General features: G+C 44.5%; 1 protein-coding gene across 1 annotated transcript in view; it reads left to right on the forward strand.

The window, feature by feature from the left end:
- The window catches only part of FN1 (fibronectin 1), a gene marked incomplete in the record, with an annotated part of 4,425,379 nt that overhangs the window by 2,634,730 nt on the left and 1,762,874 nt on the right, over positions 1–27,775 (forward strand). Inside the window, 1 exon segment of the mRNA XM_044060668.1 lies at positions 17,599–17,784. Within this exon segment, the coding sequence (XP_043916603.1) occupies positions 17,599–17,784 (186 nt within the window).

The following is a 27,775-nucleotide window of genomic DNA, read 5'->3' on the forward strand; positions in this document are numbered from 1 at the left end:
AGGATATTCACCAAGTGCCTGGCTCCAGCCATTTCATATTGCAGTCAGAGAAATATTCAAATTTACCCTTACTTGGATGATTGCCTGATTCAGGCTAACAGTCAGGAATTGCTACTTCAGCACCTGGTATTTGTAAAGAGACTTCTAACTTCTCTGGGGTACGCTATCAATGAAAATAAATCACAACTGGTGCCCAGCCAAAAGATTGTATTCCTGGGAGCTAGTTTGCACACTACAGAAATTAATCATAAGCACTAAACAGCCTATAATTGCAGAATACCTTGCAAAGGTAAGAGAAAACGGCTCTTAAACTTTACAAAAAAGCACCTAAACAGGCATGTCCAAAGGTCAGCTTCCGGTGATTTCTCCTGTCCACCTGGTGAATCTAGGCATACTGGGGCAGTGCGGCAACTGCCTCATGTACACAGACAATCCTCTCCTCCTACCACCCAACACTACAACCTGCGAGAGATGCATTTACATAGCCAAACTGGAAACTAAGCTCTCTCCGGCCAAGATTGTGCTAGACAGTCAAGAGGAGAAGGTTAACACCTGCATTACACCTCAAGCAACTCATAGCCCTTCAAAACACACACCATCAACACCCACACATAGCAACACTAAACCCACATATGCGGAGGCCCTTAACATTAACCTGCCCAAGCAACAAGGACCTCCGAAGCCGAAACGCAAGCAAACACCAGACACAACCAAAGTGACACAGCCACAACACCAGTTTGCCACCCAACAGCAGCCCCTAAGGCAAGACAATGTACCCAGCACTTTAGTCATAGGTGACTCTATAGTCAGGCACACTGATTTCCCACTCACCAGTCTGAACAAGGAGAAAATTACAGTCAGCTGCCTGTCGGGTGCCAGGATCCGCCACATAACGCATACAATCAAGACACTCCACAACAAGTGCAAATACGACTCTGTCATTGTCCATGCTGGAGTGAATGACTTGAAACATACCTCCCTGGACTACATGAAGAGAGACATGGAAGAGCTCTTGGATCATGTGAAACCAGGCAGGTATGACCCTAGCCCTGAGTAGCATCCTGCTTTCGCCCAGAATGATACCATAGTATAAGGACAAAATGATTGACTTCAACAATTGGCTAAGCTTCTGGTGTCATTCAAAGGGGATCCAGTATTTGTCTGCCTGTGAAGACATGATCGACAAACCACGATGCTTTGCCAGAGATGGTCTGCACCTGTCACCCCTGGGATTCAGGTTACTGGCTAAAGCTCTTGCCACCCCTATAGTGCCTCTTTTAGGCAAGGTTCAAAGGACAAAACCACCACCATAACAGACACAAGCATGCAAAATCTGAAGGTAATGCTACTCAATGCTAGAAGTCTAAACCTCAAAATGCACTCTCGAGGCACTCCTAAAAATGGAGAACATTGATATCTGTGCAGTAACTGAGACCTGGTTCAAGGCTCCAGAGAGCACCCCTGCAATACCAGGCTTCAATTCTTACCACACTTTTCGGCCACAAAACCAAGACCGAAAAGCTAAAGGTGAGGAGTGTCCATATTCACCAAGGATATTCACATCTCAGGCTAGTTGCCCAACACAATGCATCTGAAATTCTCCAGGTTCAACTAACACTAGGTAAGACTGCAATCCAAATTGTAGCTTGCTACAGATCCCCCACCATGCCTCAAGATTCTCACTACACCTTTCTAAACATACTGGAAAATATTAAGATACAACCAAATACCCTAATACTGGGTGACTTCAACTACCCTATCATTAATTGGGAAAACTACTCTGGTACCAACTCCTTTTCCCAACGGTTCTTGGAATTCATAAATTCCAATGCCCTGGATCAACTAATCCATTGTCCCACCAGGGGAGCCAATATCCTAGACCTGGTCATTACCAACATGGGAGATAGATGCTCCACACCAGTAGTCACCTCCTTATTGGTCAGGTCTGACCTTAAGCAAATCACCTTTAACATCCACATCCCTTCCCTACTCCCCAGTAAGGAAACCACCTTAAAAAAACTTCTCCAAAGCCAAATTCATGCTACTGAAGTCAGAAGTGACCAACTTCACAACACCCATGCCGACCGGATCGAAGTTCAATTGTAGAATCCTACACTAAGGCACTGTATGAGCACATCCACTCATGCATGAATCGTGCCATCCCAAATAGAACCAAGATGCTCTTCTCCAAAAAAAGGAAGCCAATCTGGTGGTCCCCTGCTATAAACAAACTATACAAAAGAAGGATGAAACTGTTGCAGGAAAAGTGGAAAATCCCAGGATGCAAAAAACTCCCTCACCAGCCTCAGTAAGAAGGTGAGATCCCTCATAAAATCCTCAAAAGCTAGTTACGAAAATAAAATTGCCAAAGATTCCAAAGACAACCACAAGGCATTCTATAGTTATGTCAAGAATCTAAATGGCAATGCTCAGATCTGCTCTGAGCTACAACAGAATGGCATTAAATATACTGGTCCCAAGGATATTGCCAATATCCTGGCAGATTGATTTAGTGCCAACTTCACTCCCCTCTCACCCCTTAAAGGGCCCATCTCAATACCAAAAAATTGCCAAATTCTGATAATCCCGGCCACACAGGTAGAAACCGCACTCTCCAAAGCTAAGAATACAGCATCTGTGGGACCAGATGACATCCCAGGCCGTGTACTACATGAACTGCAAAATGAACTAGCAACTCCACCTAAGTGTCATGTTTAATCATAACCTCACCTCAGGCTTCGTGCCCGGTGAGTGGCGCACAGCTACAGTTATCCCGCCCCACAAGGGAGGATCCGCCTTGGATCCTGGGAACTACCATCCCATCAGTCTGACCAGCCTGATCCGCAAGGACATGGAACGCATTATCATGGAACTTATAAACAGACATTGGCAACCTTCAAACACTGGACCCCACCCAGTTTGGGTTTGATCTTGTTTCCTGAATTTGATTAAATTCTTGGAATCAGTCTCCAGAGCTGTGGACGAGGGTAAGGTGGTCCACACAGCCTATCTGGACCTCACCAAGGCTTTTGACACCATCCCCCACTCTGGAATCATAGATAAACTTACTAAGCTGAGCATAAATCCCTACGTCACTCGATGGGTTGCCAACTGGCTTACTGACAGAACCCAGACTGTAAAAGTAGCCGGCACCAAATCCAGCTCTATACAAGTGGAGTACCTCAGGGTTCAGTCCTGGGACCACTCTTGTTTGGCATGTGCTTCTCTGAAGTACAGGCCAACACTAAGGGACTCTGGCTAACAAAGTTTGCAGATAACTGCAAACTGGGAGCCATTATTGAATCCCCAAATGATGTGGATATTCTACAAAAAGGCCTTACAGAAACAGATGCCTGGTGTCAGAGCCATGGGCTCAAGCTTAATGCCAAGAAATGTATAGTTATCCCCTTTGGAAAAAAACATGTACCCATGAATTATCATATAGGTGGCAGGAAGCTAAACATCGAAAGTGTGATGAGAGACTTAGGGACACAGGTGGACAGTGGTCTCACTTTCGATAACCACATCGCCACAACAGTCAGGAAATTCTATGTGGCACACCTCATTACTAAGGGCTTTTCATCCAGAAAAAAGGAAGTCATTGCCCCACTGTACTCATCCCTCATTAGACCCATTATAGAGTATAATGCCCCGTTTAGTGTGTACCTCACAAGACATCTGCAACAGCTGGAAAGGCCACAGAAATACCTCACTAAAAGAATCACGGGTCTAAAGCAGATGCCATATGCTGACCATCTAAAAAAAACTCCAGCTATACTCTATGGCATATCCTCTACTCAGAGGCGATCTCTGCTTAACATACAAGGCCATGTCAAACCCTGAGCTGTTGGACATGCTCCACTTAAAGAAATCCCAATCCCTCAGAGCCACACGCTCCAGGGATCTAAACCTTGTCATCACAATGAACAAAACATGCTGGAGGGATAGGTTCCTGACCGAGACTCCCCGTACTCTGGAATAGACTGCCCATACATGTCAAGCAGAGTGCCTCATTGGCCCTCTTCAAAAGGAACCTTGATGATTGGATGGGAGATGGGATATTCACCCCGGGGATCATGTCAGTCGCCCTGCTAGACAGGGGCCCAGAGAAATAAATATTGTGGGAAGAAATATCCAGGGAATTGTTATGGCTAGGCTTGCATAGGCCCTAGGGCCGATAGCCTAGTACCAACCTATGAACCCAAATGGCATTCCTCACTCAAGAAAAACAGGTTTATTTGACAAACTACTAAAAACTAATGGCCACTAAAACCTAGCTATCTACAAGAAAAGTACTGCCAGCCCTAAGGTTCATGGCCTCATGCATTCTACTAATTCCATATGAAAACTTTATATGAGGAAACTTCAATGGTACTTGCGTCTCTGTCAACATTCTCAGGACCTGAAAACACTGATTCCTATCATTCCTTGTCTAAGGGCAGAGTTCCTTTGGTGGGCAGAGGCATGGAACCACAACAAGGGACTTCCTTTCACTCAACCCCTCGCCGCCCATACCCTGAAAACAGATGCATCAGACTATGCATGGGGGGGCACACATGGCAGGCAAATGCATTCAAGGCAAATTGAGCTCAGGACACATTCCCCTGCATATCAATCAAAAAGTAATGTTAGCTGTACAGAATGCTCTGACAGCCTTCAAATACCTTACTTCGAGGACAGCTGATAGACGACACCACAGTTGTGGTACATAAACAAGCAGGGGGGAACTCATTCCTACATACTCTGCAGGTTAGCCACAGCTAACACAGCCTTGAACAATCAAGTGCATCTGCAAGGTCATTTCCTGCCAGGCAAACAAAATTCACTGGCAGACTACTTGAGCAGAAATCTACTGGACCCACACAAGTGGAAACTGGAACCCACCTCATTCAGACTTATAATCCACAGGTGGGGGACACCAGAGGTGGACCTCTTTGCTTCCCCCCAAAACCATCAATTGAGCAAATTTTGCACCAGAAATCCTCACAGCCAAGTGTGGAAAGTGGATGCCCTATCTTTTACATGGGAAAACCTCTCAATTTATCCCCCCCCCCTGCCCATCCTCTCAAATGTACTATTCAAGATCAAACAGGACAGACCAAGGACAATCCTTATTGCCCCAGACTGGCCACGCCAGCACTGGTACCCACTCCTACACAGTCTGACAGCAGTACTACCCTGGCACCTACATCAGACTCCCTCCCTGCTGTCCCAGCAGGAGGGGCAGATTTTGCATCCACGGCTGCAAACCCTGAACCTTCCAGCCTGGCTTATCCCCTGAATACACCACCAGCAACCCTCAACAAACAGGTGCTGGACGTCATCCTTGAGGCCAGAAGGCCTAGTATTAGGAAATCCTATTCAGAGCAGTAGAAAAAATATTCTTGGAGCCAGCCTCAAGGAAAGGACGCAGCCGTGTCCACCTTACCTCAAATCCTAGATTGCCTAACAGAGCTGCTCCACAAAGGCGTATCCTTCTCCTCAATTAAGATTCATGCCTCTGCCATCTCAGCTCATTACAGTACTGAGCCCACCTATCTTTTCTCTCCCTCTCCTCAAACAGTTCCTGAGAGGAGCTAACAATTTAAGGCCCCTGAGGAGAGCTCCCACCCTTGCCTGGAACTTCAACTTTGTACTAGAGAAGCTCATGCTTCCCCCTTTTGAGCCTGCTGCTGCAGCAGAGTTAACATTCCTTTCTTGGAAAATGGCCTTACTTCTAGACATCACTTCAGCAAGAAGAGTGTGTGAGTTACAGGCACTAATGACTGTGGAACCCTTCATTATTTTCCATGCTGACAGGGTTTCCCTCCGTATTTAACCCATCATTTATGGTCAAGGTAGTATCCAGTGTGGCTTTAAACCAATCCATCCATTTACCAACCTTTTCCCCTAACCCTCAGAATAAAGGAGAGAGGATCCTGCTCTCCTTGGGCGTGCACAGAGAGCTCGGGTTAACCCTTGACAGGACTAAACCTTTCAGAAAATCTGACCAGCTGCTAGTCCGCTTTGCTACAGGGGCAGAGGGCAAGGCCATTTCAAAGCAAACCATTTCCAAATGGATAGCACACTGCATCCATTTCTGCTACAAACAGAATGGAAAACCTACCCCACAGGGGATCAGAACTCATTCCACTACGGCTATCTAAATCTCTACAGCATTTCTCAGGGGAGTACCTACCAGGGACATCCTGGAAGCTGCAACCTGGAGTTCTGTACACACCTTCACCAAGCATTACCATTTACCTATCTTTTCTAAATCCAAAGCTGGATTTGCCACAGCAGTCTTAAATGGCCTGCTAGCCAGCCTTAATACTACTTGACTGCCTTCACCCTTCCTCAGCTTTGGGAATCAACCAAAGTGTGATGACTGCAACAGATAAACACAAAGAACATAGAACAGTTGTGTACACGTAACATAAATGTTGATGTTCGAGTGTATTCAGTGTTGCAGTTCTGGTTACCCTCCCTCCAGTCCCCTGACTTTTGTATACTTTCTACCTATCCTCTTTTTGGCCATATCTTATGGCAATGGTATTTACTTTTTACTGGAGGTGTTCTACACCATGTAATTGCTCCTATTTTTGGGGCTCCTGACAATCTGGGGTAAGAAGAACTGATGTAATGGCATCTGCTGCATGTTTTATACCCCCTAACGACCTGACATCATGGAAGAGGCGACAGCATCCGAGACAGAAATTCCAAGACTCTGGTATTCAGGCCAACTGAGGGTTACCTGCAGGCAGATAACCCAAGTGTGATGACTGCAACAGTGAATACACTCTAACATCTACATTTATGGCAAGTGTACACAACTGTAACGTCTTTGTTACTGGATCTGGGGCACAGCTGCTTGTTTGCAATCTGTCTGACTCAAACAAGACACCCAAGATAAGTCTAAGAAACAGGTGCCTGCAGTGGAGTGTGGAATATGATTGTGGTCCTACTATCTCTTAACATTTTAAGACCAGGCATATGAAGATCTTGTTTGTATTGCTGTTCCATTTTTTCTTTGCTAAACTGAAGTTTGAAATGGGTGTACACAGTTTTTCTGCCTTCTCCTTGAAGGGGCTTAAACCAGGTATTACCTCATCTCCCCAATGACCCTACTTTAAGGGCATGTAGGGTATTTTTTTAGAGCCCTATTTGTTTCGATGTTCTTCATGTTTCACTGTTGCAGTCATCACATTTGGGTTATCCCTGCCAGGGTAGCCCTTGGCCATCCCGAATACCAGAGACTTAGTATTTCTACATTGTTTGCTGTCGCTTGGACTGACGTAAGTTCGTCATTAGTATAAAATAAGGCAGCTGATGCCATTACATCAGTCTTTCTTGCCATGGAGCCTGAAGCAGAAGCAGTTCATATGAGTGCCGGTCGGCCGCTACCTGAGTTTTCATTTCCAAATTGAAGTTGAAGTCTTCTAAAGCTAAGTACCCCGTTGGGGATCCTTTTTTCTTTCACTAACTGATGTCCAAAAAAGTTGTTAATTTTCTCGCCTGTGGAAAGCAAATATGCTGAGGCTTCCACTCTTACTGCATCACTTGTTTAGGCCCAGACCACAATGTCACCCGTTGTTGCTTCTGTGCTTTGTTCAAAGCCAGAACTATCCATCGTCAGTCGCTTATTGTAGCGAGATATTTTCGTTTACAGTCCTCTAATTCAGATATGGCTTCAGTAAGCCATCCGACAGCAAATCTGAAAAAACGTTGATAGAGACAGACTTCACAGGTCCAAACTTACCAACGACACTTCAGTTAAGCTTGTTGCAAGTCCTCTGGTACTCGGGCACTTTCGCAGCCCTTGATGCCTGCTTCAGTTGTTTTGCAGGCTGCTACTGAGACCCTTTCGTAGTCCAGTATGCCGCAAAACTCTTCGACTCAGGATCTTGGTGTCGTCTCTACCTTGCATGGGTCTGGATCCGCTGAGCAGGCACCGGCTTCTGAGGAAGTCCTTCGCACTACCGAATTTCGACACAGACGTCTTGTTCTGTGACCACCGTTCTTTTCAAAAACAGCCAAGTTTTTTAGGCCCAGGGTTCGAACCACACCCAAGTCACCAATGACCCGCTCTCAGGCACCTGCTATCTTACCTCAGTCTCAAATGCTTAAAATGGTGGAGGACATTATCATGCTGATCAAGGGAAGCCAAGCTATCCCATCAAAAGAAAGAGATCTGTCCCCTGTAATTTTGTCTGAACAAGAGTCAGATGAATCTGATGTATCTGACTATGGAGACATGCAAGCCCTCTCCACTTATGAGGATTCTGATACGGAGGACTCCATTCCTTCAGCCTCTCACCCAGAGGTTTTTTCCTTTGGAGAAACCCTACATACTTTAAATGAGCATTTCCATTGGGAGAGTCAGGAATACCCTCAGTCTAAAAAGAGACTTGGGAAATTCCTAGATCTTCAGCAACACAGACCCTTGGTCATCCCCCAGTCCTGGATGTTGTGGATGTTTTCCTTGAATCCAGCTTGACTCCTGATGCCCTACCTCCTGCTCCCAGAAAACCAGGCAAGTACTTGGAGTCCCTGACTCACAAAAATATCTTTTTAAAAATCCAACAGCTGACCCTGAGGTCATTTCTCAAGGGCCAAAGGGATTAAAGCAACCTCTGCTAAGAATCCCACCCCCTCAGACAGCGATTCCTGAACATTGGAGAGATAAGGTAATAAAGTATACACCTCCGCTACTCTTGCTATCAGGGCACTAAATTGTCAGTTCCATATGCTGAAATATCAGCAACATACCTTGGAACTCCTTAAACAAAAAATGTCTTTAAAATCTACCCAAGCAGGAAAGGAAGATTTACTAGACTTACTGCATTCTCCAAGTCAAGTAACTAAACACACTTTGCACTGTGGTTTTGAAGCCCTAGAAGCTTCTTGCAGGGCAGCAGTCACTGGATCTGTCATTAGAAGACCTGCATGGCTTAAGTAACAACCCCTGCCAGACCATGTCATATCTAAATTGTTGGATGTCCCCTTGCAAAAAGATAACTTATTTGGCACGAAGGCAGAAGAGGTCTTAAAGATGGAAGAAAAAGCAAAATCTTTGCCAATAATTAAAGATCTCTTACAGGTCCAGCCCAATACGTTTAGCAGGCATTGTCCCTCCCAAGCACTGGTCCTTTCCTGTGCCGAGTAAACAGGCCCCAGTCTAGGCCCTGTGGAAACATACCCCCAGACAGTAGCCTCACAGTATGCAGAAATATAAACCAGGGTTTTCTAAGCGGCCCCCTTGGGGTAAGAATTCACAATGACTTGTCTCCTCTCGACCTCCCCATTGCCCACCTTCACTTACCCCTAGGAGGAAAACTCTCCTTTCACTCAAGCACCTGGGCCACCATTACCAAGGACCATTGGGTTCTGAACATTGTGTCTCAGGGATACAAATTCTCATTCCACACCCTTCCAACCCCAAAAGGGTTCCCAGATCTACCACCAAAAGCAATGGGCAGAGGCTCAAAAGCAACTCCATTCCCTGCTCTCTGAGGGCAGTTGAGCATGTTCCTGCAGAACAGATAGGCCAAGGCTTCTACTGCAGACTTTTTCTGATGCCCAGAAAAGAGGGCACCTGGTGCTCCATCCTCTATCTATTCTAAACACCTTCCTGGTGATCCCAAAATTCAAAATGCTCACCCTCCAGCAGCTGCTACCCATGCTTTACAAGGATACTTGGCTAGCCATCCTAGATCTAAGAGGCCTACCTCCACATTCCTATCAGGGAATCATGTGCTTCCTTTTGGCTTATCTACTGCTCCCAGAGTTTTCAGAAAAGGTCTTGGTCTGACCATTGCCTTTTGCAGACAAAGTAATATTTACATTTACCCATACTTGGGTAATGGCCTTGTTCAGGCAGACAGCCAAGAAAAGCTGCTCAAGCACCTGGCCTTTGTAAAGACCCTAATAACCTCCCTAGGGTACAGAATCAATGAAAAGAAATCCAAAAAGGTGCCCACCCAAAGGATAATCTTCCTGGGAGCAAGTCTGGACACTGCATCCTAGATGGCATACCTTACACCAGAGAAATTTTCCTGATAGCCTACTTCTCTCAACTGGCCACCAGACGCCAGCTATCTGCAAGGAATATCCTGCAAGCTCATCGCATCTTGCATACTATTCATTCCATATGCCAGACTACATATGAGGAAACTTCAATGGTACCTAAAGAGCCTTTGGTGTCAACCTTCTCAAGACCTGGAAATTCTTCTACCTATAATTCCTTGCCTCAGAAAGGAATTTCTTTGCTGGGCAACAGCATGCTCCCACAACAATGGACTGCCCTTCTCCCCATCGCCCAGACCCTCACCACAGACGCATCAGACTATGCTTGGGGTGCACACCTGGATGGCAGGTGCATGCAGGGCCAGTAGAGCCCACAGCAAATCCCCCTGCACATCAATCAAAAATAGATGATGGGTTGTGCAGCAGTCCTTGATAGCTTTCAAACCCTTTCTCTCTCCATAGGTTTTCCTGATCAAAACAGACACCTCTGTGATAAACATCAACAAGCAGGAAGGAACTCGCTCCTGCCCTCTGTGCAGGCTGGCCATGACCCTTTGGATAACAAACTCTTCCATGCAACTGCACCTGTTAGCGCAATTCCTACCAGGCTCTCTCAACTCCCTGGCAGACCAATTAAGCAGAAAACTTCTGGACCCATACAAGTGGCAGCTCAACAGAAGTACCTTCACCCTAATAACTCAGAAATGGGGAGCCCCAAAGGTCAACCTATTTTCCTCCCACACCAACCATCAGCTCAGCAAATTCTGTACCAGAGTGCATCACTGCATGGCTTGGAAAGTGGATGCTTTGCCCTTCCCCTGGGTCAATGTCTGTCTATGCCTTTCCTCCCCCTCTCATCCCCTGGGTACAGCTCAAAATAGGGGAGGAAAAACCAAGGACTGTTTTTATACCTCTAGACCGGCCCCGACAACACTGGTACCCTTTGCTGCGCAGCCTGCCCCTGCCTCCATGGCATCTTCCTCAGATTCCAAACCACCTGACCCAGAGGGGAAGGGGAGTTCATGCATCCCCATTTGCAGACGCTCAGTTTGGCAGCTTGGCTTATTCCCTAACCCCAGACCATTCTGCCATCCTCAGTAAACAGGTTCTGGATATAGTCAGTGAGGCCAGACCTCCTAGCACATGAGTCTTATGCAGATAAATGGAAAATGTTCTGCACCTGGATCCAGGCTAAGGGGGGGCCAAAATGGCACAGCCCTCCATCCCTCTCATCCTAGATTACCTAGCTAATTTACTACACGGTGGTCTTTCTCCTTTATAAAATTCATGCCTCTGCTATTTCTGCTCATCTTCCCACTGAGCAGCCCCTTTTCTCGCCTTCTTTCATCAAGCAGTTCCTCAGAGGGGCTAGCAACTTAAGCCCACCAGAAGGGCACCAACACCAGCTTGGGACTTTAACTTTATCTTGGTAATGCTCACCCTTCTGCCTTTTGTACCAGCTTCTTCTGCAGAGCTAAAATTTCCCTCCTGGAAGACAGCATTTCATTTGGCCATCACTTCAGCCAGAAGAGTCTGAGCTGCAAGCACTCATGACTGTGGAACCCATCATCATCTTCCATGCAGACAGGGTATCCCTCAGAACTAAAGCATCCTTCTTGCCCAAGGCGATGTCAAGTGAGTCTCTCAACTCATTCATTCATTTGCTCACCTTCTTTCCTAATCCCCAGAACAAGGGGGAAAGGATTCTTCACTGTCTATATGTGCACAGACAGCTCAGATTCTGTCGGGACAGGACTAAATCCTTCAGAATGTCTAATCAGTTGTTGGTTAGCTTTGCTACAGGGGCAGAAGGCAAAACCATCTCCAAGCATACCATTTCCAAATGTATAGCGCACTGCATCCATTTCTGCTACAAACAGCACGGAAAGCCTTCCCCCAGAGCAGCCTCCATATCTGCAGCTTTCCTCAGAGGAGTCCTCACCAGGGACATTTTGGAGGATGCCACCTGGACATCTGTTTACACTTTTACCAAGCATTACCATCCGCCTCTCTTCTCCAAATCCAGGGCAGGGTTTGCCTCTGCAGTCATGCAAGGCATTCTAACCATCCCCTAGTTGTCTTGCCTGCCTCAACCCATTTCCTCAGCTTTGGGAATCTACCCAAATGTGATGACTGCAACAGGGAAACATGAAGAACATAGTACAGTTGTCTACACTTATCATAAATGTAGATGCTGGAGTGTATTCATTGTTGCAGTCCTTGTTTCCCTCCCTCCATCCCCCTTTTTTTCCTGTTTCTTTTTTAATTATCATTCTTCCTTGTTGTTCTTTCCTTACAAGGGACATATTAGTATTTATTTTCCACTGGTGGGGATGTCCTTCAAGGATGCATCTGCAGTCATCACATATGAGTTGTCCTGCCTCAGGCAGCCCTTCAGTCGGCTGGATTTCAAAGTCTGGGTCCGGCGTCAGCTGATGTTGCATTTTCCCCGACGACAGAGTGCCTGGGGTATAAAAGCATCCGCTGATGCCATCTTCCTCAGTCTTTCTTGCCGCGTGGTGCCCTAAGCAGAAGCAGTTCGCAAGTGCCGGTTGGCCAGCTCCTGTAATTCAGCTACCGAAGACTTCAAAAAGCTAAGTACCCTGTTGGGGACTCTTTCTTGCCTCAGCCGATGTCAGATAAAGTTAATAATTGTTTGACTTGTGGGGAAACAAATACCTCATAAGGATTTCCACTCTTACTGCCTCCCCTGCCTAGGCCCAGACCACGACGTCTCGGCCTGTTCAGCCTGTGCTTCCTTCAACCAGTGCACTCTTGGACGTCGGGCAGAGTTTGCAGAGGAATTTTTGGGGCTAGTTTTTCGTATAAGATGCTGTCGGAGACTCCGACTTATCATTTAGTTAAAAAATGGAAGGACAAGGACCGACACACGTGGACCGCGGTCTCGGCTGAAACCACGGCCAGGCCTACCGTGAGTGTCTTGGTCTCGGCTGAAACAGAGTCCTTGGTACTTCCAATTTCAGAAACCGCTCAACCGACTACCTCGGCCCCGGAGGCCCCGGCCGAGTCTGTTATTGAATTGCCAACAGAAACTGGTGTCCTGGAACTTTCCAACAATATTGCTTTAGACAAATCTACACCAGCACGTAGTGCAGCCAGGCCTCCTGCATCCATGTCCATTAAGGCATTCTCCAGGGCTAAAGCTGCTAAACTTTCAAAAGCTTTGCCTCCCAAGGTTATCCCTCAGGGGACCCTCTACAGGATCACAAATTCTAAGCTTAGCAGAGGATCTTATCTCCTTAATTAGGGGCTCTCAACCTCATCCGGACAGGGGCTCTCAACCTCCTCCAGACAAAAGGCCCAGGGTTGATCCCTCTGATCCACACTCCTCAGATGAGGCCTCTGATTTCTCTACTCTCTCGGACCACCAGGAGGAGGCTTATTCAGCCTACGAGGATTCTGATGCAGAGGAATCTATTCCCTCGGCCTCCCCTCCTGAAGAGTTTTCCTTTGGGGAGACGCTACACACCATGAGAGAGCATTTCCAATGGCAGGGCCAGGAATTCTCTGATTCCAGGAAAAGATTAAGGACCTTTTTACATTTGCCTCAGCATAGGCCTTTAGCTATTCATCCTGTTTTGAATGTCATTGATGATGTGTACTCGGACTCTAGCACAACCCCTGATTATCTTCCTCCGGCTCCTGCCAAACCTGACAGGTACTACAGGGTCCCGGACTCGCATCTTTACCTTTACAAGGCCCACTCTGCAGATCCAGAAACTATTTCCCAGGGCCCTAAAGGGGTTGCAGCTGCCACTGCTAAAAATCCTCTCCCCTCTGAAAGGGAGTCCAGAGCTTTAGAGAGATGGGGCAAAAAAGTGTATACTTCTGCTACTCTTTCTACGAGGGCATTAAATTGTCAATTTCATATGATTCAGTACCAAGAGTATTCACGAAATGCCTGGCATCAGTGATTGCACACTGCAGACTTCAGGGGATGCAAATATACCCATATCTGGACGACTGCCTTATACAAGCGGACAGCCAACAAACTTTGGTAAAACACTTGAATTATGCCATTCACCTACTTCAGGCCTTGGGATATACAGTCAACTTCCACAAATCAAGACTTGTTCCATCCCAAAGAATAACCTTTCTGGGTGCAGATCTAGATACAACCACCCAAATGGCCATTCTTACAGAAGAAAAGCAAAGTCAACTACCAGATTACTTCAAAAATCTGACAAGACAAACCCAGCTGACTGCAAGGAAAATCCTGCAAGCCCTGGGTTACATGGCTTCTTGCATACTTCTGATTCCGCAAGCAAGACTACATATGAGAAACTACAATGGTACCTAAGGAGTTTATGGACTCAGCACAGTCACAGCCTGGAAACTTTGATACCACTCATTCCATGCCTTCAAAAGGAATTTCTGTGGTGGGCTCAAGCAAGCCAGTCAAACAGGGGTCTGCCTTTTAGCAAACCAATAGCCAGCCAAACCATTACAACAGACGCTTCAGACCACGGATGGGGAGCGCACATGGAGGGAAGATGCATTCAAGGTCTATGGTCACAAAAAGAGCTGCGCATGCACATAAACCAAAAGAAAATGCTGGCAGTGATACATGCAGTCGAAGCCTTCAAACCCTTTCTGCATCATGACCATCTGTTAATAAGGACAGACAACACCACGGTTATGTGGTACATAAGCAAGGAGGCACCCATTCCTATCCTCTTTGCAGGCTGGCAGTGAATCTATGGGAACTTTCCCTGAAACTCAATATACAGCTACAATCCCAGTTTGTGCCAGGGAAAGACAATATACTGGTGGACAGCTTAAGCAGAAACATCATGGATGCACACGAATGGATGCTGCACCCAGACATCTTTCTACAGATAACACAATTATGGGGGAGACCGGACTTAGATCTTTTTGCCTCCCCCCACAATCATCAACTGAAGAAATTCTGCTCAACATCTACCACCCACAAGCATGGAAAGTGGACGCCCTCTCTTTCAGCTGGAGAACTCGAACAGTGTATGCATTTCCACCTCTTCCATTAATGACCAAGGTTTTGTTGAAGATCAGGACAGAGCAGACAAAGGTGATTCTGATAGCTCCGGACTGGCCAAGACAGCACTAGTACCCACTATTAAAGAGCATGTCACGTACGAAACCATGGCCTCTTCCTCTTTGGCCACTGCTACTGATACAGCACAATTACAAGACTCTGCATCCCAACCTGAAAACCTTGCAACTAACAGCCTGGAAAATACCTTGACTCCTCCTCAGGACAAGCTATCCCAGAGAGTGAAAGATATTATTATGGAAGCTCGCCGGCCTTCCACAAGAAAGGCATATTCAGCATAATGGAAAAGATTTCACATTTGGAACACCACAAAGGGCCTAGATGCGACAGTGATGAGCATGGCACATATCCTGGAATACTTGGCAGAAATGTTCCACAATGGTCTGTCTTACTCTTCCATTAAAATGCATGCTTCAGCAATTTCAGCAGAGTACAACACAGATCCGCCTGTCTTCTCTCGTCCTCTCCTAAGACAGTTTCTAAGAGGAATCAAAAACATCAATCCTCCAAGGAAACCACCTCTACCTACTTGGGACCTTAACTTCGTGTTGGAAAAACTAACATTGCCTCCCTTTGAACCAGCAGCATCTGCAGAACTACAGTTCCTGTCTTGGAAGACTGCTTTCCTTCTGGCCATAACCTCAGCAAGACGAGTATCTGAGTTACAGGCTCTTATGGCAGTACAGCCTTTTTTCTTACTTTTCATCAGGACAGAGTTTCACTAAGAACCAATCCTACATTTATGCCAAAGGTGGTATCCAGGGTTTCATTAAATCAAGCTATTCATTTACCTACCTTCTTCCCAAATCCACAAAACAAAGGGGAGAAACTTCTGCACACTCTGGACATACACAGACAGTTGCGCTACTACTTGGACAGAACTAAAGGTTACAGAAAAACTGACCAGCTGTTCATAGCATATGCTGCTGGTACACAAGGAAAAGCAATTTCCAAACAAACTATTTCAAAATGGATAGGGAATTGCTTTCGTTTTTGTTACTCCTTTCATGGAAAAACTGTGCCAACTAACATTAGACCTCATTCCACGAGAGCCACAGCCACCTCCACAGCCGCATTAAGAGGGGTGGCTACCAAGGACATTTTAGAAGCTGCTACATGGAGCTCCATGCATACATTTGCCAAGCATTACAATTTACCTTTATATTCCAGATCCAGAGCAGGCTTTGCTACGGCAGTCCTGCAGGGCATTTTAGCTACACCATCCTTTACATAGTTCCTCCACCCCCAGATTGGGTATGGTATTCTACCCATATGTGATGACTGCAGATGCATCCTTGAAGGACATAGTACAGTTTTGTACCTACCATAAATGTAGATGTCCGATAGGTATGCATCTGCAGTCGGGTTTACCCTCCCCCCTTCCCCTCTGTGGTATTCCTTGGGTACTTACCCCTCTAATAGCTAGCTGGGGGGATCTATTATGGTGTATTTGTTTTTATATTATTGTGCATGTTTGGATTTTTAAATGCATCTCTCCAAATTTAGCCTTCCTTAGAGGGCACCTGGCATCTGGGGCAAGAAAAACTGAGGAAGATGGCGTCGGCGGATGCTTTTATACCCCAGGCGCTCTGACTGGGAAAATGCAACATCAGCCGACGCCGGACCCAGACTTTGGAATCCGTCCGACCGAAGGGCTGCCTGAGGCAGGACAAACCCATATGTGATGACTGCAGATGCATACCTATCGGACATCTACATTTATGGTAGGTACAAAACTGTACTTTCTTCTAACAGAACCTGTCCTCCTACTTTGGGGGTTTCTGACAGGTTAGGGAAGAAAAACTGATGTAATGGTGTCAGCTTCCTTGCTTTATACTACTGAAGTCCTGACGTCCGTCCTCATGCGACGGCAACCGGTGCAGAAATACTGAGTCTCCGGTATTTGGACTGGCCGAGGGCTACCCTGGCCAGGAACAACCCAAATGTGATTACTGCAACAGTGAATACACTCTAACATCTACATTTATGTTAAGTGTACACAACTGTCTTTTCTTGCTTGGTTGAAGTGATGTACTGTTCCCCAGGTTGCATGGTGATTATGGTCCAGGGTATACTTATTGGTGAAGCTTTTGGCTAAAAAAAAAAAGATGCAAGATAATCTGAGCTGCACTCCTTCAGACCCTCTTCCATGTATCAAAGCATAGCAAAACTTTTCACCTGTGAAGTCAGGACTGAGTGGCAAATTTTACCCTTAAGGTAATTCTCATGAATAAGGAATCATACGTCAGCTGTGGTCCTTCTATTATAATATTTGTGACTAAACTGGCAGCTGTGCTTTTGGCCATTTATTTTAGGGTCTTCAGGGATGCTTGACAGAGAAGGTAGCTTTTAATAAGCTGGGACATGTGCAGTTAAAATTTGAGTCATATGGCTACTAGTTTTGTCTGTCATAGAAACTAAGCATATTTGAAGCTCTTTTATTCAGTGTTTTTTCCATAGGGCTTATGTTTTGTCTTCATTGGTGGAGTTTCTTTTCCTTTAATTGGAACTCTTAATGTATACATTGTATTGCTTTATAGCTGTCCCTTCTGCAACTGATCTGCGCTTCACCAATATTGGTCCTGACACAACACGGTTGACTTGGGTTGCACCAGATTCAGCTGGTCTTACAGACTTCCTTGTACGCTTTGCTCCACTGAACGATGCAAAACAGGTTCAGGAGATTAACATTTCAGAAGCTACCACCACCACAGTGCTTCTTCAAAGTAAGTATTTTGCTTTTGAAGCTAAAACTGTTTGGAAATTGTCGGGTGGAGGAGAACTGCAGATAAGTCAGAAGTCTACCCACATTTCAGTATGAAGAAAATATTGATTTTCTGCTGTGGTTAGCAGGTATAATTTTATTTTTATTAATGTGTGTCTAATGTGTGTGCGTATGTATGTGCACGCGCTCTGGCTGTGACCAACCATCTGGACATACAAGCTGATTAAGTATACTTTTTGCACTTGAATTGTTTCAGTGATAGTAAACAAAACTGTACCGCATTCATTTATTTGTTTCATTGACTGTTAATTGAATATTGTGGTCTCTCTGCATGCAGTTTCAGTGCTAGTTCAGCACTAGAATTGTAAGCCAGCCAGTTCCAGTTTCAGTGGGGATTGTTTTACTTCTGTGAGGTTTTTATTTTTATCTGAAAGCCTGAGGGTCTGTCCTTTGTCTTGTAGTACTGGTATAGTTGCATTTCTGTCTGTGACTCTTGTACAACCATCTGAACATACATGCTAATTTAAGTATGCTTTATTTGCACTTGCATTGTTTCAGTGATAGTTAACAAAACTGTACTGCATTTATTTGTTTCAGTGAATATTGTGGTCTCTCTCTCTGCATGCAGTTTTTCCCACCCTCCCTCCTGCATGTTGTATTCTTGAAGGAAAATTCCACCCTCTCATACAGTTTAACTCCGTTATTAAGTTTCTTTTCTCCCTAAAGTATGGTTCCAGCACTGTGTAGGTACCAGATACCTGCTTGTACTTTTTAAAACTTATTTCCTTGCACTGGAGCCAAAGGAAGAGAAAGCTCACCTATTTTTTTTTTTTTTTAAACTCAACTTCTCACGTACTTAGCAGAGCAAATCATCTCTGCCTGCATGATGCATCATAGACAGTTAAATCTGTAGATGTTTATCATGTTTCACTGTTGCCGGCATTACAGTTGGGTTATCCTGCTGGCAGGCTACCTGCAGTCGGCCTGAATTCCAAAGTCCTGGTCCGGCGTCTGTTGCTGTCGCCTCCTCCCTGACGTCAGTGCACCAGGGCTGCAAAAGATGCAACCAAAGCCATTTTCTTGGCATGGTGCCCAAAGCAAAAGCAGTTTGCAAGTGCTGGTCAGCCGACTCTTGAGATTTTCAAGTTCGAATTTCAGATCCGAAGTCTTCATTAAAGCTAAGTACCCCATTGGGGAAACTTTTTTTCTTGCTCCAGACCGATGTCAGAAAAAGTTATTTATTTCTTGTGTGCAGCAAATACCTCATAAGGATTTTCATTCTTACTGTATTCCTTGCCTAGGCCCCGACCACAATGTTGCTAGCTGTCGGTTTTGTGCTAGATTTAACCAACGCACTATTAAGCGTCGGTACGATTTTGTATTTCATTATTTTGGCAGAAGATTTAATTATATAATGCCGTCAGAACAGCCGACTACCAGAATTTATAAAAAGCGCAGAGACAAAGAAAAGGACAGGCATCAGAGGTCCAAAACCGATGAGGCTTCGGCTAGGCCAGTTGCCGGTTCTCAGTGAGGCGCTTTTTCAGCCTCTGATGCCCGCTACCTTAGAGCCACAGGCTGCTTTAGACTCCCATGTGGAGCCGACTAGGCCGCTGGGAAACTCAAGGTATTGGACCCTTGGAAACTATTCCCTCAGATGGGTTCAGAGCCGCTGAGCAGGCATCTGCTTCTGAGGGTGTTTTCAGGCCTACACAGTTATATGTAAAAATGACTTCAGCTTCAAAGGCAAAGACTAAAGCACCTCTAAAGACAAAGAAACAAGTACAACATTCACCAGGACAGGCCTCCATGCCTAACAAACAGATGCTTAAATTGGCCGAAGACCTAATTACTTTGATCAGGGGTTCCAATCTCCCTCCAGATAAGAGACCTAGGCAAGAGACAGAATATGAACCTTCAGATTAGGTTTCCATTTCCTCTGATTCCTCTTCTGAACAGGGATACTCTTCCTCCTTATGAGGATTCAGATGCTGAAGAATCTATCCCTTCAGCCTCTCCTCCTGAAGATTATTCTTTTGGGTAGACCGTGCATACTATGAGGGAGCATTTTCACTGGGAGAGCCAAGATTACTCAGAATCTAAGAAAAGGCATAGAAATTTTCTTTTACTACCTCACCACAGGCCTCTTGCTATTCCTCCTGTTTTAGACATTGTAGAAAGATGTATTTATAGAGTCCAGTCTCACTCCTGACTCTTTACCACCAGCTCCTGTTAAAGCCATACAGATACTACAGGGTTCCTGACTCTCATAAATTTCTTTATAAAAACCCTGCTGCTGACCCAGAAACTATATCTCCTGGTCCCAAAGGGGTCAAGGCATCCACTGCAAAAAAAACATATTCCCTCTGATAGGGATTCAAGGGCCCTGGACAGATGGGGGAAAAAGATTTACACTTCTGCTGCCTTGGCAGTAAGGGCCTTAAATTGCCAGTTTCATGTGCTTAAATATCAACAATATCTTATGTCACTACTAAAACTGAAAATGTTGACAAATTCTGAATGTGCAGAAAACAAAGAAATGCAGGATTTATTGCATGCAGCTGAACAAGTGAGAAAGCATACTTTGCAATGTGGTTTTGATTCTCTGGAGGCCACCTGCAGGGCCGCTGTTACGGGTTCTGTCATTAGGAGGCATGCTTGGTTAAAGGAACACAATCTGCCTGATCATGTCATAGCAAAATTATTAGATGCTCCATTATAGCATGACACCTTGTTTGGTGTTAAAGCAGAGGAGGTGTTGAAGAAAATGGAGGACAAAGCTAAATCTATGCACACAGTCAAGGATTTCTTACAGGTACAACCTCCCAGATTTAGCAGGAACTGGCCTGCAAAAAATTGGTCCTTTCCAGTGTCAGACAGGCCACAGAGGCAGTTAGATGCCCCCGAGGCAGATCCCAGCCCCAGGGCTCATACAGGCCTAAACAATGGGGTGCTTCTACCTCCGGAAGTCGAGAAGATAAATCACAGCCATACAGGAAACAGTCTGTTACTTTCCCTTGCCAGCACCAAGCACTTATCTTCTGGCAGCCCCTTTACGGGAAAAACTAGCACTTTTTTCACAAAATTGGCACATGATCACCCAGGACAAATTGGTTCTGAATATAGTTTCTCAAGGCTACAGGTTCGATTTTCACACCCTGCCAAGAGCAAACGGAATGCCAGACCTGCCACACAGTCAATGGGCAGAGGCTCAAAAACAAGTTTCAGCCCTCATCGACATGAGGGGCCATTCAATGAGTGCCATAGCAAGAGCAGGGACTAGGATTTTACTCAAGGCTCTTCTTGGTGCCCAGAAAAGACAATGCATGGAGACCAATACTGGACCTGTCTATTCTAAACATTTCTGGATATTCCGAAATTCAAAATGTTGATTCTGCAGCAGTTTCTGCCCATGCTGGACAAGAGACCTAAAAGAGGCATACCTGCATGTCCCAATCCAACATTCATGCAGAAGATACCTCAGATTTATAGCTGGCTCAATGCACTACAAATTCTCTGCACTGCCCTTTGGCTTATCTACTGCGCCCAGGGTCTTCACAAAATGCTTGGCACCAGTAATTGCATTTTTCAGACAGAGGAATACAAATTTATCCTTACTTGGACGATTGCCTTATTCAAGCAGAGAACAAGGGCATTTTACTACAGCATCTGGGGTTTGTAAAAAGATTGCTAACATGCCTAGGGTACACAGTAAATGAAAAGAAATCAAAACTAGTACACTCATAAGAGGTAATATTCCTGGGTGCAAGCTTAAATACAACTACCCAGATGGCTTATCTCACGCCAGACAAACAAAGACAACTGACTACTTATTTTAAAATGTTGGCAACAAAGACCCAGTTATCTGCAGGAAAAATTCTGCAGGCTTTGGGCTTCATAGCATCCTGCATTCTGCTAATTCCATATGCAAGACTGCATATGAGTAAACTACAATGGTATCTAAAAAGTGTTTGGGCTCAACATTGCCACAGCCTGGAAACAATAATCTCCCTTATTTCCTGCCTGCAACAGGAGTTTCGATGGTGGGCAGAGGCCTCTCACCACAACAAAGGGACAGCCTTTCACTTTACCCACAGCCAGGCAGACATTAACAACAGATGCATCACATTATGCTTGGGGGGGCCCATATGGCAGGAAGATGTATTCAGGGCACATGGTCCACAAGCCAAATGTATCTACATATCAATCAAAAAGAGATGCTAGCTGTTCAAAATGCCCTGACAGCCTTCAAGGATCTACTTCATCCAGGACAACTATTGATAGATGGACAATACTACAGTCATGTGGTACATGAGCAAGCAGGGAGGCACACATTCCTACCCCCTCTGCAGACTAGCCATGACTTTGTGGGACACAGCCTTGACTTACCAAGTACATCTGCGAGCAGAATACCTGCCAGGAAGGATAAATTCTCTTGACAGACGAACTAAGCAGAAACCAAATGGATCCCCACGAGTGGAAATTGGATACACAAGTCTTCAGCATGATAACAAGGAACTGGGGATGCCCGGAAATATACCTATTCGCCTCGCCTCACCTCACAACTGCCAACTACAGAAATTCTACACATGGACTTACCACAAGCTAGCATGGAAAGTGGATGCTCTATCTTTCAGCTGGAAAACTTAACAGTATATGCCTTTCCCCCTCTCCCTCTACTTCCCAGGGTACTCCTAAAGATCAGACAAGAAAAGCCAAAAATGATACTGATTGCCCCAGACTGGCCCCGCCAGCACTGGTACCCAATCCTAAAGAGCTTGTCTCATTGCCCAGCCTGGACATTGCCTCAAATTCCTCACTTATTGACCCAACAAAACAGTCAGATCCTGCACAGCCATCTCATGACCTTAAACCTGGCAGCATGGCGGATAATGTAACCATTCAAAACACGCCTTGGTCTAAAGCAGTGATGGATGTTATGTTGGAGGCCAGGAGGCCTAGCACCAGAAAATCTTATGCAGAAAAATGGAAGAGATTCTGTGCTTGGAACCAGGCACAAGGAATTGACACGATTGTACCAAATATTCCTCAGATTTTACAATACTTAACTGACATGCTGGACAAAGGCCTATCTTTTTCCTCGGTTAAGATTCATGCCTCTGCCATTTAAGATCACTACAATACAGAACCACCTCTATTTTCTTATCCATTACTAAGGCAGTACCTCAGAGGGGCCAAAAACATAAGACCTCCAAGGAGAGCACCAATACCTGCATGGGACCTAAATTATGTCTTGGAAAAACTCACTGCCTCCTTTTGAGCCAGCCTCTACAGCTAATGTAAAATTCTTATCTTGGAAAACAGCTCTGCTCCTAGCAATAACCTCTGCAAGACGAGTCTGAGTTAGAGGCATTCATAGCTGTGGAACCCTTTATCATTTTCCATCAGGACAGGGTTTCTCTGAGGTCAAACCCGACATATATGCCTAAGGTAGTGTCCAGTGTGGCCCTGAAGCAAACAATTAATTTGCCTACCTTTTATCCAAACCCACAGAATAAGGGAGAGAGACTTCTGCATTCTTTGAGCATTCACAGGCAGCTACGCTTCTACTTGGACAGAACCAAAGCTTTCAGAAAGACTGAGCAACTTCATATGCTGCAGGATCATAAGGAAAGGCTATCTCAAAGCAGACTATTTCAAAATGGATAGGCCACTGCATTCATTTCTGCTATTCACAGCATGGCAAATCAGTGCCTAAGGGCATTAGGCCACATTCAACCAGAGCAGCAGCCACTTCAGCAGCCTTTCTCAGAGGAGTACTAACCAAAGACATCTTAGAGGCTGCAACTTGGAGTTCAGTGCCTACTTTTACAAAGCATGATCACTTACCTCTACTCTAAATCTAGAGCAGGCTTTGCCACTGCAGTTCTGCAGGGACTCATAGCCTCTCCTAATCCTATTTAGCCCCAGCCGCCCAACCGTAGCTTTGGGATTCAACCCAGTTTGTAATGATTGCAACAGTGAAACACGATGAACATAGTACAGTTGTGTACCTACCATAAATGTAGATGTTCGAGTGTATTCACTGTTGCAGACCAGGTTACCCACCCACCATCCCCCTTTCCTTTGCTGGGCCTCATCTGTACTTCTGCATTCTATACAACCTATGTGGTGTATTTGCTTATAGATAGTTAGAATTTTACTTAACTGCATGCATGTTTATTGGCATAAATTAGCCTACCCTTTTGGGGGCACCTGACATCTGGGGCAAAAAAAAACTGAAGAAAATGGCATCGGCTGCATCTTTTATACCCCTGGTGCACTGACATCAGGGAGGAGGTGACAGCAACCGACGCTGGACCAGGACTTTGGAATTCAGGCCGACTGCGGGTAGCCTGCCAGCAGGATAACCCAGTTGTAATGACTGCAACAGTGAATACACTCTAACATCTACATTTATGATAGGTACACAACTGTACTTTTTCTCTGTTAGGTACTGCTGTCAATATTAGATTGGCAATTAATCTTGCTAATGTCATGAACACAGCAGCTGACATAAAAAAAAGACAAAGCTGTGGAACTGTTTTCCACTGTTTTTATTGCAGAGGGGGGCGAACTTGACATTCCCTGTTCATAGCAAAACAAAGCAATTAGATCAGTCAGGGCTTTAAAGGCAGTTGTCATCTCTCCTTTCAAATTTACATAATCAGCAATACAGTATTGAAATGGTAAGCTTTAAATCATATATAATAGTTTATATGGTTGTAAAGATATGTGAAGGCTGCCAGCCTAGCCAGATAGAATTTTGTAGATAATTGTCATTTGTAAATATTAGTATAAGCCACAGGCTTGTTCTCTTAAATGGAAGAAAATTTTGGTAAATGTTGAACGTCAAAAATGTAACCACATTACACTGTGCTGGAGGAAAGCTGATAAGTCAAGCATTGTATAATGTTTTGATCTCAAAACTTGGAGCCGAGATATCTGAGTGAAGGAATTCTTCCTTTTGTTTTGAGACCAGAGTTGATGGCTAGAATTTGCATGTATGTTGTAATGCTATAGCTTCATGACCAGGTGCAAGATCAAAAGGGCTATTACACTCTGAGTTTGTTACCCTGGGAGATGGAGAATAATGATGTAATCTGAAATGAGTCAGTGGTACTGTTATCAATTTAAGGACAGAGAGAGAATCAGAGCAATTTTGCATTTGTTTTCAGAACTGACATCACCAGCACTGCTTTGCTCTTTATGTAGGTTTATTTACTAGGATGACCCCTGGCTGCTGTGCGCTCCTGGCCCTTGGACTTTCTGCCTTTTCTGTCTTGATTTATTTTGTCCATTCTCAAGCTGTCCAACTGGCCAACACTCCAATTGGAGTTAAGAACCCACCTGCAACCAAGGTGTCTGGGGCTGTGTCAATGGGGAATCTTGAGATCTGGAGAGAAAGGGAGAAACCAGCCCCAGACTGTGTGCTATTTTAGAACTATTTGCTCTTAGCTATAGATAGGAAATAGTAAATCTAGTCTAGCTGTTTTCTGTATTGATGTCTGAACTTTTCTACTGTATTATTTTTAAGCATTTCTCTGTGATCTCTGAACTCTTGACTAGCACTGTGTAGTTAGAAGTATTGTCTTGTGTTCTTATTTATTAAATATTTTTAAAAATGTCAACTGTGGCCGTTTTATGTAGAAAGTACATTGCATGTATATATTGATACTGCCCAAGCCACTCCAAATAAGCCTTGCTGTTTATCACACTTACCATTTGGATAATAATGCACAGTAATTGGACACCCTTTGATAAGGGCTTTATTAATAGCCGATATTAGTGGTTGGTGGCAAGTGGTACTACCATATAGTCTGGGCAGAAGGGGCATAGCTGGAGAACCTGTGCCAGCCTCCCCCAGCAGTGTCTGTGTGTATGTAACATGCATCTCGGTGTGTGTGTCAGCTAGTTTTGCAGGGACATGAAGCACTAGTTGGGCGGAGAGGGTGCTTGAGGTTTTAGCTTGACCACTAGGCTGAGATCTGGACAACTATATCTGTGTCAGTGGGGAATCTTGATCTGTAGAGAAAGGGAGAAACCAGCCCCAGACTTACTGTGATCTCTGTGTGCTCTTAAGGGAAATTGTGCTTTACCGTGTGTATTTGTTATCCGTCCCAGTGTGGATGTCCCTCACTGGTGGTAGTGGTGAGAATTGAGGCTTCTTGATTGCTGGGCCAGTGTGCAGGTATCACAATGGTAAGATAACTTAAATGTAGTATCAGATTTCTTTGACATTTAGAGAAGTCAAAATATTTTTTCTTGCAAAGTGTCAATGTGGTTACCATTTTCAAGCTCCCCCCCCCCCCACACACACACACACAGGCCAGAACTGCAGAAAGAGTCAGGTGGCAATCCTATCAACTAGGTGCACTGATACTGTTTTACTGTTCACAAAAATGTCTTATGTTTTTTGTGACCGTCTTCTAGAGGGGGATGCACATCTGGTACATGCAGATCCACTCACAAGTGCACTATATATATATATATATATATATATATATATATATATATATATATATATATATATATATATATATAAAATACACATTAGTGTCATTTCACCGAAATTTGCTGACATAGGGTCCAAATCATCGAAAGTAGTACTGACAGTATATCTGCCCTTTTCCTACTGTAGTGTGATCTTGGAGTGGGAATATTGAAGTAGGGGGGGTGGGGGGCACAGCCCCCCACCCAGTACAGTTTAATATTGTCTAGTGTTTTATATTGAGCAGCCCCTATTAAAAGGGTAAGTAGTTTACAACCTGAGTAGATGTGGGGCTACACCCCCCCACACCCCCCTACTTTAATATTCTCACTCCAAGATTACCCTGCAGTGGGGGAAAAGGGCAGATACAATGTCACTACTATTTTCAGTGAAATGGATTTTCGCCTATGTGGACCCTATCTCAGAAATTTTCATCAAAATGGAGTTTTGGCGAAATGTCATAGACATATCTATGTGTGTGTGTGTGTATATATATATATATATATATATATATATATATGTGTGAATATATGTATATATATATATGTGTGTGAATATATGTATATATGTATATGTATATATATATATGTATATATATATATATATATATATATATATGTATATATATATATATATATATATATATATATATATATATATAGAGAGAGAGAGAGAGATAGATGTGTATGTGTGCATACAATAAATTATTTATAGTAAACAACATAGTATAGTTAAGCATTATTAATGTGTATATTCTAGTAAATGTTGCTCAATGATTTACTTGGTCACTGTCACACAATGGCTGTGTTCCATATGCAGTCTTGGTCAATGTCGTTCAGTATTTTATTTCTTTGTATTGCTAAGTGCTTTTAATTTTTGTTATATTTGCCAATGTAGCCTAAGTTGTGGCTGAAAGGGTCCTGGGACCAATTCACTTTCCTGGTTACCAAAGTATAAGTAAATATGAAATAGAAAAAAGGAGGGTGAACATGACAGAAATAATTGAGTAACTAGTAAAGCGCATTAAGTTTGCAACATTCATGAGAGAGAGAAATTCTCCCACTGAAGGCATTGGGAAGTAGCAGGCAAACTTATGTTTAGAGTCATACTACTTGTCACTTGTAAATGCACAGCAAAGATCATTTATTGCAGTGAGAGTTTACACCCCCAGCATGAGTGTGGGTTAGGGTTTCTGAGTCTTTTAGGACTACAAAAGACTCCTCTTACAAAAAACTCTACTTTTGCTGCAAGTAGCTAACTGGCCTATATCATATGAGCGAATTGCACAAATTGTGAACGCTTATAATATCGAATGTACCGGACCTTTAAGTGCTTGTTTTGAGATCGCGGTACAGTGAGGAATGGGATATTTGCCCTTTCCTCACTGTACTGCAGTCTCGGAGTTGGAATATATATTAAGCTGGGGTTGTGGGGGGCACAGCCCCCCACAGTAGGAAGTTCGAGGTCCAGTATATTAGATGATATGAGCGTTCACAATTTG

The sequence above is a fragment of the Protopterus annectens genome, chromosome 2.part0 (assembly GCF_019279795.1).
Source record: "Protopterus annectens isolate FY-2018-M chromosome 2.part0, PAN1.0, whole genome shotgun sequence".
NCBI classification, from domain to species: domain Eukaryota; kingdom Metazoa; phylum Chordata; order Ceratodontiformes; family Protopteridae; genus Protopterus; species Protopterus annectens.